Source organism: Equus quagga, chromosome 2 (assembly GCF_021613505.1).
Source record: "Equus quagga isolate Etosha38 chromosome 2, UCLA_HA_Equagga_1.0, whole genome shotgun sequence".
NCBI lineage: Eukaryota > Metazoa > Chordata > Mammalia > Perissodactyla > Equidae > Equus > Equus quagga.
The window spans coordinates 22417287-22432088 of record NC_060268.1 but is presented as its reverse complement, the minus strand read 5'-3'; the positions used below and the strand labels follow the sequence as shown (position 1 = coordinate 22432088).

The following is a 14802-nucleotide window of genomic DNA, read 5'->3' as shown; positions in this document are numbered from 1 at the left end:
GGCACAGACGTGATGGAAAGCTAGATCTCATTATATTTTCTAAACAGCAAGAGGTTAGCATTTGATATTCTGTTTCCTTTCAACATTTATGTCCAATAGTTTTCACTTTTGTACCAAAGGATGTGGCTAATGCACCACTCATCACTTCTTATATTTTTCTAGGACTAAATAGAGGAACTATAATAAAAGACTCTGCATCAATGCTTAAGAAAGACCTTTCAAGGTTCTTAAGATGTAAGAAACTTCCCATTTAAGAGGAACACTAACGCTTGAGTGGAGAACAACGAAGCATTGGAGAGAGTCTTCTCCACACAATATCCAGCAGACTAATGGCAAAATTATAGCAGTCACAGAATAATGGATTCTGTTCCATGTTCATGTATATATCATGAAAGATATATACAGGCAAGGAGAAGATGTCATGTTTCTAATGTGACCTTCATTTGACATTTGATTAAGACAAAGTTGGTGCAGTTTTAAAAAATTCTTTCAAAACCAACAGAACAGATCAGAGAAAAGACCAGTGATATAAACACTCTTCCTCAACTCACAGAAAGATGGGCAAGGCTTTTATATTTTTAGCATAGTTTCAATTCCCTTAAAAGAAATGTGTGAAGCACCCTCTAAATGTTTCTCCTTAAGTTGCCAACGCTGGAACTCATCCTTCTGGCTGGCTTACAGCGCTCGTCCTGACTTGGCTCTGGAGGCCATTCAAGGAATAAATGTGAGACTAATTGCTGTTTGAAAGAAAGGGACTACATCTATAAGAATTTTCATATTAATATTTGTAAAATATCTTGAGAAATAGTAAGAAAAAGCAATCCAGAAAACAGTGTTCTGAAAGAAATCATAGAAATGGTGGTAAAGAAACCAAACGGAAAGGTTTTTCTAATCAAGGGACAGGTTTGTTCTCATAGTACAAACCATCTTAGCTAAGTGGCTCATTCTTCTAAAAAGACCAGCTTTTGGATGAGAGTGAAAATGTGTCTAGATTTAGCATACAGTGAACTCTCTGGAATGGTTTGCATGCTGTCTAACTCGGAGCATCTTGAGTCTTTTTTTTGGCTTTAATTATGGTGCTGAATGCCTAACTTTTTTATATATAAGCGAGTGTATGGAAACAGGAGGACTAAAGCCACACAAATGCCCACTCACCTCCCATGATTTTCGACTGGCAGTTAATGAATTCGGGCTTCCTGTCCGTGAGGTACCTCTGGCAGGTGTGGTGGAGGATCTGGAAGAAGGTGCATTTTTCTGAGGCTGTGCTGGCTACCCACTGGTCAAAAGCATTTTCAAACAACAAATCAAACTCTGCGGAATCCTAGAAAAGACAGTGAAATAACTACTGATTTCAATCCATAAAAACTGCCGCTTCCAGCCAACCCGCAACAGAAGACTCATAAAGGCTAAAACATCTTTCCAAAACTTTGGTCTTAGCCATAAGGCTCATCTTTTTTAGCACCCAAGTGCATGGGGAGTACACCTTCCTCTGTTTATCAAGCAAACTCCAAATCTTATAGTATTTACAGATGTCGCTAGGAAGCTGGTGTCACAGAAGTCCCTACAGCCTACTACATGTGGACTTGTGTCAGAATTCAGACAACGTATTGCCTTTCCAGTTATTTGGAAAAAGATTCCTTCAGGCCTCAGCACTGAACCATATTATTCTTGCCCCTAACCTTTGGTAGGAAAAGATTCCCCCTTATTATCTTAGCATCGTTACAATTTACATTTTATCTTTCCTCATTATTGATGTTTCGTACAGTGAGTGTGTGTGAGGAAAAGAGAATGTGCTTTGAAAAAATAATGCTACCATAAATGGTTCTCACATTAAACCCATTAGAATCCTAATATATAATTTTTAATGTGCCATTCATTTATGATTATTATCTTCTTTTTGGTAAATAAATCTCCTCATTGGTGGCATTAGGAGATAAACAAAGCTTTGATGAACATGGTGTATCATATTGATGACCATGGATGTGATCTCTGAACTCTGTTCTTTGTACTTTGCTGATACACTTATTACGGGGGAGGCGGGGGGTAGCATTTCCTCAATACGCATCCCCTTAGGTTCCTGCATCAAACATGATGAAAAGATTTATAATTCCCCATAGGAAGGACGGAAGGACACAGAAATCACCTTAGTCACATAACTGAAATAGAGAAACAGCTTTGTTAAAAATGACACAGAGAACCACCACCACCTCCAAGGTCAATGAGAAAGACATCGTGTAAAGAGAACGCTGCGTTCAACACTGGGCAGGTCACTTACCCGATTAGGATCGATGCCGTTAACCTGGCGGAGCTGCTCAAGCATCCACTGTGATCTCCGCACGAACGATGTGGAGCCTTCAAACTGTTTGACCTTCGTGATGGACGCCTGTGTGGGTTTCTTGTTTGTCACTGTCAAGAAAAGACCACACAGATTAGTGGGTGTGCAGGTGGGTTTGTTTCCCTGTTCAGTGGTGTTTCTCTCTTACACCTATGTGTATATGCACAATGAGAGAGAGAGAGAGAAGAAAAAGAAAATGTATGTATATAGAGAGAGAATGAATATGTATGCCTTCGATGAGGGGTGAATCTAAAAGAAAAATATAATCCCCATCTCAAGTCGTTACAATCTAATTATAATTGTGAGGGCTGCTTCATTTATATCTTCATCCATTCAGACTGAACGCAACTTCAGTGAATGACACTAAGCACCTTTAATGGAGGCTACAAGTGCACAGTGACCCACTGCAGGGCAAGAAATACACAGCTGACAGGCATCAGGTAGGGTCCTCGGGAAAGGCTGGATTTTAAAGGAAGTGGAGGTTACTGGCTCCCCTCGGGAAGTGCAATGCATATTTCTAATTTCACAGTCAAGCATAAATAGTTCAGGCTTCAGTGATAAGGAGTAATACCTCATTCAAAGAAAACAGAACCATTTGGCTTTAAATACAGTCCAGTTTGTATGTAGTTTGTGTCTGATTATGACTGTATCTGGCATTCTGGGTGCCCTGCCCACCATGAATTCCTGAGGTCACCACACCTGCAGGACCAGGACAGCTCTTCCTCCCGGCCTTAGCTCTTCCTTCACCGGCTTCCACACTGAGGATGAACAAGGTCACCTCTCAGACAGAGGTCAAGCACCAGCCACCAGGAGGGAGTCACTCTGGATGTTTCTAGTCTGCTCACTTTGTGACTTAGAGCCTCAAGCGTAGGGAGGAATTAAATGTTTTCAAAGGGCTTTCCTAAAAGCTCCTCCTGAGCCCAGGCTGTAGGAATTGTAAGATTTAATAGAAACAATGCAATTTAAGGGACTAGGAAAGGTGGAAAGAACTACTTTTAATGAATGCAATCCTAATAAGACTGGGCATCAGTGGCACATTCTTTCTTTGTTTCAAATAACCCCACAGATCCCACATTTTCATGTAATTATGCAGATGCTCAACAGATGGCAAGAGGAATCCTGGAGAGATGAAGGACAGAGAGCCACTACTGCAATCATGGTGGTGGTAAGAAGAGTCTCCTTTGTGAAGACCAGAGTCCCCTGAAGTTTCACTGTCTGGGGTCCTTAACACAGGAAAGCGGGACTGAGGGGAAAGGACATGTGGGCACCCTGCCTTTAGGTCTGTAACAACCCTATGGTTCCAGGACTGAAGACTGTTTTTTATGATCTCAGGACAATCTTCTCTCTTTGTTCCTAACCAGAAGAAATTTTTTTTTAAATTTCAAAGAATACTTAGGTTTATTACCCATTATTTCAGTTATATTTGGCTAAAAGCTTCTGAACATTTCGCACCAATTAAACTTACTTTCACAGTTAAAAAGTCATCCTCTCCTTAGCACGCATGATCAGAGGAAAGTTCACAGTCTTCTATTCACAAACAGCCTACAGCTCTGCGCATAAGCCTGTTAAGTCTCATTAGGAATAACCACCCCCCTAACCAAATTCAGGCAATCTTTCCAGTCTGCCAAGGCTCCATCTATCCATTTAATTGCATTCATTTGTTTTGTGTGTCTCCTATGACACAAAAGGAAGACCTAATAGGTTTCTCAGATAGTCATGCCCAGCTCTCATGTTTTAATATTAAAGGAAACAACATACCTGGAATACATACAAGTCCTAAATGTGCTTAAAAGATTAAAGAACGCTTTTCAATAACAGGAAAACATGAGTTCCTGTATTACACACACACCCCTAAACACACAAAGAGGATTTCCTCCTTTGTTTATGTAAATCACTCGACATTTAGGCATGCTGGGCAACATGAAGGTTTTCCTTCTAACTTTAAAGTTGTTGTGAACTCCTATTTTTACTTCGGATCCATTTATTTCCAAGCAGTTTACAGCGTTATAAAAACTCAAACACAATGCAGGATTGCTGTAATTATGGGCATGTTTAGGAATGACATTTTAGAAGGCAAGTTTCACTGAAAGTTTGTCACTGAAACGAGAAGGGCAGGACCCCCGCCCACAGGACAAATGCCCCAGGGAATTGCTCCACAGTGACCACACTGCAGAGTGGTCATTGTACTGGAGGCAGTTAGAACTCCATCTGTTTCTGCCTTTTTTCCCCCATTAATTTATTCCTCGCCCAGTTCTTGGAATCTGGGTAGTTTTCCTGGGCACTGAGCCCGGTTTGGTTTAATTTTTGTTTATTGTTATTATCTCCAACATCCCAGTTTCTATTTTGAAGCAGGTGCCTAAAAAATTTATTATTATATACACACTATATAGAGTTAAATAAAGACTTTCCCCTTCTGAAATCAAAACACGCACAAACCATTGCCTGACTTTCTGAGTTCTGTGCTTGAAGGAGCCATGTTTTAACCCCTTCCTTGTTTTGGTGTTTTCGGGGTCCACAGTTGATAAAAAATAATCAAATTCTAGAAGTCTAGTGAAAAACAGTAATTTACCTTCTCCTTCCAAAGGAAAGCTAATTGATAGCAAACCCCAGAAAATGCAACAGGTAATACTGAAGACAACTCAGAATCAGCCCTTCCCTCTGGTTCTCTACTCCAACCCCCTATCAGGGACACTGGGAGTTTTGCAACAAATACACCAAACCTTGTGAACCAGAATCTCTCTGGGTGTGACCCTGGCATCCATATTTTAAACCTCCACAGGTGATTCTGAGGCACACTGACTCCTGAGACCACTGAACTTGCGTATTTACTCATTTTACAAATACTTATGGAACATTTCTTAGATGGAAGACACAGAAGGAAGTTTTGTGGGCAATTCAAAGATTGAACAAGATGTGGTTCTGAATCAAGACCTTGGTGGGGGGTGTGGGGGGGATAAAAATGATGCAAAACAGTGTTAAGGCCTAATAGGATAAATGACATAGGAGTCATATGAGATGTTGGGTGGGGAACCAAGGCAGAATTGGGGAAAGTCAGGGAGGTTCTCGAAGCAGCCATGTTCCAGGTAGTATACCATTAGTCCTCACCTTGACTTCTACGATTTCCCCTAAACTGGCTTTTGTGACCAACTTGGCCATTCAAACTTAAATACAGAAGAGTGAACCTCTTTTAAAAACTCCTCAATGGCACCCCAAAGCCTTGAGAATAACACTCAAGCCCCACACCATGACCCGCAGAGCCGTAGACGTTCTGGTCCCTGAGTACCTCTCTTTTCTCCTTCCACTCACTTCACCTCCCTTTGGTCCACCAGGCTTCAGCCATCTTTTGCTCCTGGGAACAGCAACGTCTTTCTACCCTTTGCAAATGCTGTTCTCTTCACAGAAATACTCCCTGCTCCACCCTTTTTTTATGGTTTTATGGTTGTCTCATGTTCACTATACAGATTTTGGCGTACATGTCAACTTTATAGAAAAAAACTTCTCTTGATCATTTTATCCAAGTAGGTTCCCTCCCTATGTTCTTTCTTTCACTGAACTCTGTACATTGCAAACCTGGATGAAATATTCAACATTTGCTTCTCTGACATATTTGTGAAGAAGAAAAACCAGATTGCTATTATGTCCGTCTAGTCCTAAAACACGAAGATATGGATAGCCCCACACACAGATCTTCTAAGGTATCCCCTACCAGCCTGTGATGTAGGAGCCTACACATTGACATAATGACAAACGACATTTTCCATAGCTTTTAAATTTTTTTAAAATCTTTTTTATAGAGCTTCTGTTTTTCTCTTGCACTTGACAACATGTCTGTGATAGAGGCAGGGCTGTTGCTATGATCCTCCATTATATTTATAGACAAGGAAACTGAGGCACAGGAAGAATTGTCTTGCCAAAGGAATACTGTTAATGAATGATAATCTGTAACTTGCACAATGAGCATAGGGCCCACTGCTCTTTCCACTGTAGCTTTTTGCTGCAATGTCAAATGCCACATTTTATTGGGTGTGGGATACTCATTAAATAAGGATTAATGGAATCATTTTGTTCTAAAAATGCTACTACCGTTGTGATTTTGACAACATCTTGAACTGTTTTTTCCCTTATTTACTTAAATAAGTTAATAAAAAATACATATTAAAGCCATAAATAGATACACAGCTCTGCCCACATTAAATAGAAAACTATGTAAAAAATACAGTTAAGACATAAATGCTATTAATTTCAAATTAAAGCGTTGTCCGTGGAGGGCTGGGATCTGAGGTCTACTCTGGTAAAACGGTGATTGGCAAGTGTAGACTGGTGTTAAAAACTTCCACAACCCAGATATTCCCCTAGGGGTAATCACAAAGCTTAATTGGAAGTGGTTTCTCTAAGATCGCTGCGTCATCCGCACCGGGACTCACTGGGTAAGGCAAGTTCTCGAGTTACCCAAGCCTAATGCTGTTTTCTCACTCACTCCCACTCCTGGAACCCACTGCTTCCTATGGTGGTTTCAGAGGAAGACAGAAGCATGGGGCCAACCAAGTTCACATCCTTTTGCTATCAGTGTTGATAAAAAGACTACGGTTTTCATGGCTGCACGCCTCCTCTTTAGTTTTCATGTAGACTTGATCTACGCCTCAGCTGTAATTAAGCAGCAGTGATAGGAACTATTAGGTCTAAAATATTACTCATTAGGTCTAAAATCATTACTCAAGGGGTGTAACATCTCTATCTCATGAACTAATGGCTTATGAGGTCCTTTAAAAAATGGCCCCTCCATGAAACATCACACAAAAATAAAATAAGACACTTAGCTATAGTCAAAGAATGGAGACCACCAGCCTTGGTTTTGCTCAATCAGAAATTCTATCTAATTAACAACCAATAAGCCAGCCAACAGCAAAAGCACTTTCTTAGTCAGATCAAACCTGGTCTTGCAACAAGTCAGGAGCTGGTGGAGGAGTGGACTAAATTGGATGAGGAAAGGAAAGACAGAAATGCAAGTTACTGGCATTTTATGTAAAACAGCAGAAGACTGCACCCTGCCCGTGATTAAGAGGCCAATCCGCCATCTCAAGGTCCAATCATCAAGAGGCCACTTTTCGTTAAAGAGGCACCTTCTATCTCCTACCATCTCATTATTCACAGCATCATTTCTCAATCATTCCAAACAGGAAAGTCAATCTTGCCAAAGATACAAAACATGTAGTCTCAGTCCTAAAATACTATTTTAAAGGAAACAAATAATCAGCATATAAACAAAATTATTATTCACCACCTCCGTATCCTCTACATCTCATTTTTCATAGGCATTTTAGTATATTTACTAACATTTGCACAAATATTTCTGTTACACATTGAACGAATTAAATCATTTTATATCTTTATGAGGTCATTTCTATCAAAAAAAAATAAAAAGAGCTGAGGAACAATTGTATCTACAATACAGTTTGATGTTGAGGCCAGGCAGCTAAGATGCAGAATTTACCATAGCTATGTACCTGAGATAGTTTAAAATCTCATCACGCTTAGTTCCTTCATGATCTTATAGTTGAGTGAAGGTCAGCGTTCCGTGGTATGCCTTAGTTGTCTGCTCTGCTGGAGTCTAACGGCCAGACATTTTGATTTCAGAAAGACTGTTGATGAGAAATAAACAATTTGGAGCAAGAAAAAAAAAGAGATGTCCACATGGAATCTTATCAGGGCTGCTCTCTGGCTGTGTCTGACACAAAGGAAAAAAAGAAAAAAAAAGAAATCCTCTGAAACGTGGCTGAGGAAGGAAAAGCAAGACTGAGCACACATTCTGGGTACTGATGTGGTAAAGAAACAGGCTATCAGGCCAAGGTGAGAAATGATTACTTGGAAATAGTTTCCTTAATGCTCTTCCTTCTAGGTGGATTTCACAGTATCTATGGAGAAATAAAGATCAGGTCTGAGGCTGCATCAACAATTTTATTCAGTGAGACAGTTGAATGTTTACAAAGCTTAGAAGCCAAAATATCTAGATTGTTACCTCAAATACTTTCGGAATAGGGAAATGTGGTCGCTGCCATAGTTAATGGGAAATGGAGCATGGTGCACTCTACACGGGCTCATTGTTTGCTTCTTACAGTGTTTCTCAAAGTGTGCTACGATTTAGGAGATAGTAAATGTCGAGACTCCACAGGCTCCAACCAGACTGATTCATGGAATGGCCAAATTTGTCTTTGGGGCCCTCCTCCTCTCCTGCCCATCTTAGGTACTGGGGGCTCTCTGTCCAGATTCCTGACAGGACCCAAGTGGGTCAGAAAGGGTATTCTTGAATCTGCATACACGTTTTTAGGAAGAAGTTTTTAATCTAAATAAAGAAAAGCCACCACCACAAAAACCGTGGCATTTCAGTCATGAGCACCAAGCCAGTGTGGAAGGATGCGGGATGCCCTTCAACAGTCCCTGCTCCACTAAACCCAAAGGGGAGGGAAGAGGAGAGTCAGTGCATAGGACTTTGAGGTTTGTTTGTTTCTTTTTTTTTTTTGTGAGGAAGATTGGCCCTGAGCTAACATCTGTTGCCAATCTTCCTCTTTTTGCTTGAGGAAGCTTGTCCTTGAGCTAACATCTGTGCCAATCTTCCTCTATTTTGTATGTGGGGGACACTGCCACAGCATGGCTTGATGAGTGGCATGTAGGTGTATTCCCGGGATCTGAACTTGCAAACCCCGGGCCACTGAAGTGGAGTGTGTGAACTTAACCTCTATGCCATTGGGCCAGCCCCCTGAGGTTTCAGACTTCCTTGGTGTACAGAAGGGATAACCACACTCAAAAAAGTTTTCCACACAAAAGATTCCTTATTTGGTATCACTAGTTTCTCAGCCTATACCTACATCACAATCTCACCTCCAAATTGGAGGAAGGGGAGGAAAAGGAGGAGATGGAAAGTCGAGGAAATTTCTCCAAAGGGACACTGAAAAACGAACCGTTTGTATGGGAAACTTCTTTCCTGTACAGAAGTTTGGATAAGTCCTTCAGCAGAAGGAGAAGAATAAGAAACATCCTGCATCAAGCATTCCTTAGGAAGGATGCTTTTAATGTGAAAGTACAGCACCATCTGGAGAGGAGCTAACAACTACACATCAATAGAGCAAGCAACCTCGTTATACCAACTTTGCAGGAAGTACAACCTGGTTTTCATATTTCCAAATTACCAACACGGAGACATCATGACTTTTGTAACGCACAACTTCAATTTCACATGGCAATATGAGATCTAGTTGATACTTCTAGAACCCCCTTCTAATGTTAATTTTCTTTACCCTGTTCATAATTTTACTTTTTTTCAAACTGTAAAAACATGTAGATTTTTACTTTGAAAGGGTATTCTACTTTCCAAGTCAATGATAGGTTCAGGTACACCACAGGTAGTCTTGGGCTGTTAAATCTTTAGCCTGAAATCAGGAAGCTTAATTCCCAGAAGGCTTGGTTCCCCACTGTAGGACCAGTACTGCCTTCTCCAGAATAGCACCACAATGACCTCTATATTATAAATTGATACATAGTATCAACTTATGTACACATGCATAGATGAATGAGTACACCAATGGCTCCTCAACAAAACGAAAAATACTTCTGTGACCACCAGAGACCATGAATAAACCAAAAACTTATTTCAGGTTCAATTGTTCTGTTTCAAGATGAAGCCACAGTTTTAAGGGACTTGAACTATTTTTTTTTTTTTTTACTAGACAAGCGGGGTGTCCATAGGACTAGGGAGAGTAGAGAGAGTAGAGAAAATAGTAAAAACCAAGATATCATAGAAATATCATAAGACTAGAAGGAGAGAAATTTTGAAGTCAAAATCTCTTTAAAAATCTCTTTCCTTGTAATCCTCATTCTAGCAGCATCCGGCTTAAGCAATTCTGTTTCAGCCTCCCAGAAAACACAATTTCAGGCTTGAGATTCAGCAATCTAAGGTTTCCCATTGTGCGTGACTTTTCAACTTCCGTAGACATTTCCCCATAGACCTGAGGAGAAAATCAATTTGCGAGCATTTGGGGTAAAGGGTAAACATATAATGAATTATAAAACCTGGTCAATATCAGCTATTACAACCTTGTACTTTATATGGAAAGGGTATGACATGTCTGATTTATGTCGTGTAACTGCGAAACAAACAACAGGCTCAAGTCCAGGAAGTAAATGCCTAGGTTGGGAGAACCGTGATAGTTTCTAAAAGAAGTTAAATACAATGCCTAACACTCCACTATACGAGGAAGATAACAGAAGGGGTTAACGCCAGTCATAAAGTCTTATTCTGTTCTTACTTCCTCAATTCTGGAAACAGATGTCAACATCATTTTTGATCTATTCTTAGGAGAGATTTACAAACAGAGGAGCTAAAGACAAAGGCTTCAAAGTGGCAGCTACCTGACTCAAGAAGGAGTTACTCCACGAGGAGCTCAAAGGCTGGGCAGAAGAACTTGAAAAAGAGATTCCTTTAAGGCGATGCTTTCCTTTAACATTTTCCACTAAACATTGAAAAGTATAGGCCAAGCAAAACTCTCTTCAGGGAAGTGTCATGCTTGCTAGAAATTCAAAACACATTTTACCTGTGAGAGCTGCTAAAAAGCATTCTTGGAGCTCAAACACCCCTTGAGTGAGAAGAGGCTGAATCGTTTCTGCAGCCGCTACTTCTCTGTCCCTCAGCGGCTAAGCAGAGGGCCATTGGGTCACCACTGTGTGAGGGAGGGGCCTGGTGCCATGTCCCTGACGCTATCAATCCCACCGCAGAGTATAATCTTTTAATATGAATATTTAGTCTACAAGAACCATGGAAGGATGTCATGTGGATGTGGATATCCTTCGTTGTGAGAATGATATTCCCCCAAAAATGAGACCAAAACTTGAAGGAGGCAGAGCCACAGAGAATTTTCTTTTTTCCTTTTTTTTTTTTTTGAGGACGATTAGGCCTGAGCTAACTGCTGCCAATCCTCCTCTTTTTGCGGAGGAAGGCTGGCCCTGAGCTAACATCTGTGCCCATCTTCCTCTACTTTATATGTGGGACGCCTACCACATCATGGCTTGTCAAGCAGTGCCATGTCTGCACCTGGGATCCGAACGGGTGAACCCCGGGCCGCTGAAGCGGAATGTGTGGACTTAACTGCTGCACCACTGGGCCGGCCCCACACAGAGAATTTTCTAATGGACTAGGTACTAAACATATAATATCATTAGGTTTTTGGAAAAAATCAAAGCCATTATTACTTAGCAAGCATATGCTGTCAAATGTAATTATAACTATCAGTCAAACAAAGATTGATCTGTTCTCTCTGCTTTCCTCCCTCTTTACCATCACTTACTCAATTCTTTTAATAATCTACTTTAAATGAGGGTATACATCACTGAAGTCTTAAAAAATAGTGAATGATATCACTAAGAACCTGTCACCTTCACGCTTCACTGTGTTAAATTGGGGAATAAAATCTAGTAACATTATCTGGGTAAAAAGAATGTCAATTACCTTCGTGAAAATTATCTACAATTAAAATTAGCTGAGTTTATTTTGGTAAACTCCAGGCAATATCTACCAAAGCTAAACGTGCACACACCCTATGACCCAGCAATTCTAATTCTGTCTACACAACAGAAATGAGTGTTATGTCCACCCTCCTGCTGGGAAGCAACAAAAATGGACAAAAATATATGAAACAATGAATGACAGTGATCCCTGGGAGATGGGAAATGAATGAGGTGAGGCCTGTGATCACCCTAGTTTACTAGTTGAGTTTTCCAGGCTGTGGTACAAGGATGAGGAGCCCAGGCAGAGAATGGCAGACTCCTGGAGTTGAAGAGACAGAGCTGAGAGTCCAGGGAGATCAAGGCAATTAAAATTCCCAGGACAGAGTAGCGCACAGGAAATTACCCAAGGCCTGAGAAAGACCCACTCAAAATGAATAGAGGAAACAGTACTTCATGCTCAAATAGGGCAAGGATAGTGCCTGTTCCCACCAGCCAGACTGGAAAACCTCAAAATTCGGGGGCCTTGGGTAGAATACACAGAAGAGTCTTATTCCCTTAGTGGGGGATAAGTAGCACTAGACTGAATAATGTTCTAGTCTTGCTTCCAAATCACAATGTAGTATGGAGTTTATAACATATGAAAAAGTAAAATGCATGACAACAATAGCATAAAGGTCAGGATGGGAGAAAGGGAAGTGAACTATGGGAAAGTTCTTCCACTATACACGAAGTAGTATACCATCACTTGAAGGTAACTTAAAGATGTATACCATAAACTCTAAATCAATCCCCAAAATAACAAAACAGAGAGTCATAGCTGTGATATTAATTTTATGTGCCAACTTAGCTAAGCCATGGCACCTAGATATTTGGTCAAATGTTATTTTGGATGTTTCTGCAAGGGTGTTTTTGAATAAGAGGAACATTTACTTTGGTGAACTCTGAGTAAAGCAGATTGCACTCCATAATGTGGGTGGGCCTCATCCAATCAGCTGAAGGCTGGAACAGAACAACAGACTGACTTCCCCAGAGCAAGAAGGAATTACAACAGCAGCTGGTCTTCAGACATGAACTGCAACATCGATTCTTCCCTGGGTCTCCAACTTGCTAGCCCATCCTGCAGATTTTGGATTTGACAGCCTCCATAATTGCAAGAGTGAATTCCATAGATAAATATAAATATAGATAAATATAATATGTATACATATATACTCCTTTCTCTACAAATGTACACACATCCTATTGGTTCTGTTTCTCTGGAAAATCCTGACTAATACAATAGTTAATAAGCTAACAAAGAAAACAATTCTGTTTCCAATAACATCAAAAAGAATAAAATACTTAGAGATATATTTAACCAAAGAAGTACAAGACTTGTACACCGAAAACTCCAAGATATTGTTGAAAGAAATGAAAGACAACTTAAATAAATGTACAAAAATCTGTGTTCAAGGATTGGAGAACTTAATATTGCTAAGAACGGCAATAGTCCTCCAATGGACCTATAGATTCAAACGGAGAGACGTACCATAGTCATGGGTTAGAAGACTCATTAACATGTCATTTCTCTCCAATATACTCTACAGATTTAATGCTATCTCAATCAAAATCCCAGCAGGTATTTTTGGTAGAATATGACAAATTGGTTATAAAAATTCATATGGAAATGCAAGTGATCTAAAAGAACAAAAATAACTCTGAGGGGAATAAAAAACAAAGTTGGAAGACTTACCCTACGTGATTACCAGACTTGTTATAAGGCTAAACTAATCAAGATATTGTGGTATTGGCATCAAGACAGACACATAGATCAATGGAACAGAACTGAGAGTACAGAAAAAGACCTGTGTGTATATGGAAATATACATAGATTATATTTGGTTTTCAACAACAGTGCAAAGGCATGATACAGAAACCAGATATCCTCATGCAAAAAGGGGAACTTCAGCTCATGCTTTGGACCTTAAACAGAAATTAAGTCAATATGGATCAAAGACCTAAATGTAAAAGCCTAAAACTATAAAACTTTTAGAAGAAAATCTTTGTGACCTTAGGCTAGGCAAGGCTTCTCAGACACGGCACCAAAAGCACAATTCATGAAAGAACAAATTAAGTAGGACTATAATTAAAACGTTTGCTCTTCAAGAGAATAAAAAGAGAAGTCACAAACTGGGAGAAAATATTTGCAAATCATTGTCTGATAGAAGACTTATATCCAAGTACACTTTTAAAAACTCTCGAAACTCAATTCAAAAAAATCCAATCTTTAAAAAATGAGCAACAGACTTAAACACTTCACTAAAGAAGACGTGGATGGGAAAAAAAGCACATGAAAAGAAGGTCAATATCATTAGTCATTAGGGAAATGGAAACCGAAACCACTATGAGGTACCATTACACACCTATTATGATGGCTAAAATTCAAAGGACTGACCACACCAAGTGTTTGCTTGTGCACCAATATTCAGAGTAGCTTTATTTGTAATAGCCAAAAAGTAGAAACAAGACAAACCTCCATCTCAAAATAATTATGCTGAGTGAAAGGCAGACCAAAAGAAGAGTACATGCTATTATGCTTCCATTTATATAAAATTTTAGGAAATGCAAACTCACGTATATGACAGAAAGAAAATCAGTGGTTACTTGCTAGGGTGGGATATGGGACTATTGGAGGCCAGGGAGAAATTAAAAAGGGGTATGAGGAAATTTTGGGGGATGATGGATAAGTTCATTATTTTGATTGTAGGCATGATACAGGACAATTTCATGAGCGTATACATGTAAAAACTTACCAAATTGTACCATTCAGATATGTGAAGTTTGCAGCATGTCAATCATACTTCAATAAAACTATTAAAAAACTCATAAAACTAATCTATGGCAATTGGTCAAAATAGAGATTACTTTGATGGAGGGAGAAGGGAGCCTTCTGGGGTGCTGGAAAGGTTCTATATGTTTATATGGGTGGTGCT

At 39.8% G+C, this 14802-nt stretch overlaps 1 protein-coding gene across 2 annotated transcripts in view; it reads right to left on the bottom strand.

Moving 5' to 3' along the window:
- Positions 1-14802, bottom strand: part of STXBP6 (syntaxin binding protein 6) — a 230603-nt gene that overhangs the window by 47571 nt on the left and 168230 nt on the right. For both annotated transcript variants that reach the window (XM_046655501.1, XM_046655502.1), the window contains exons 3-4: positions 2276-2406; positions 1156-1321 (exon numbers count right to left, since the gene is read on the bottom strand). In XM_046655501.1, coding sequence (XP_046511457.1) covers positions 1156-1321; positions 2276-2406 — 297 coding nt within the window. The remainder of the gene's footprint in view (positions 1-1155; positions 1322-2275; positions 2407-14802) is intronic.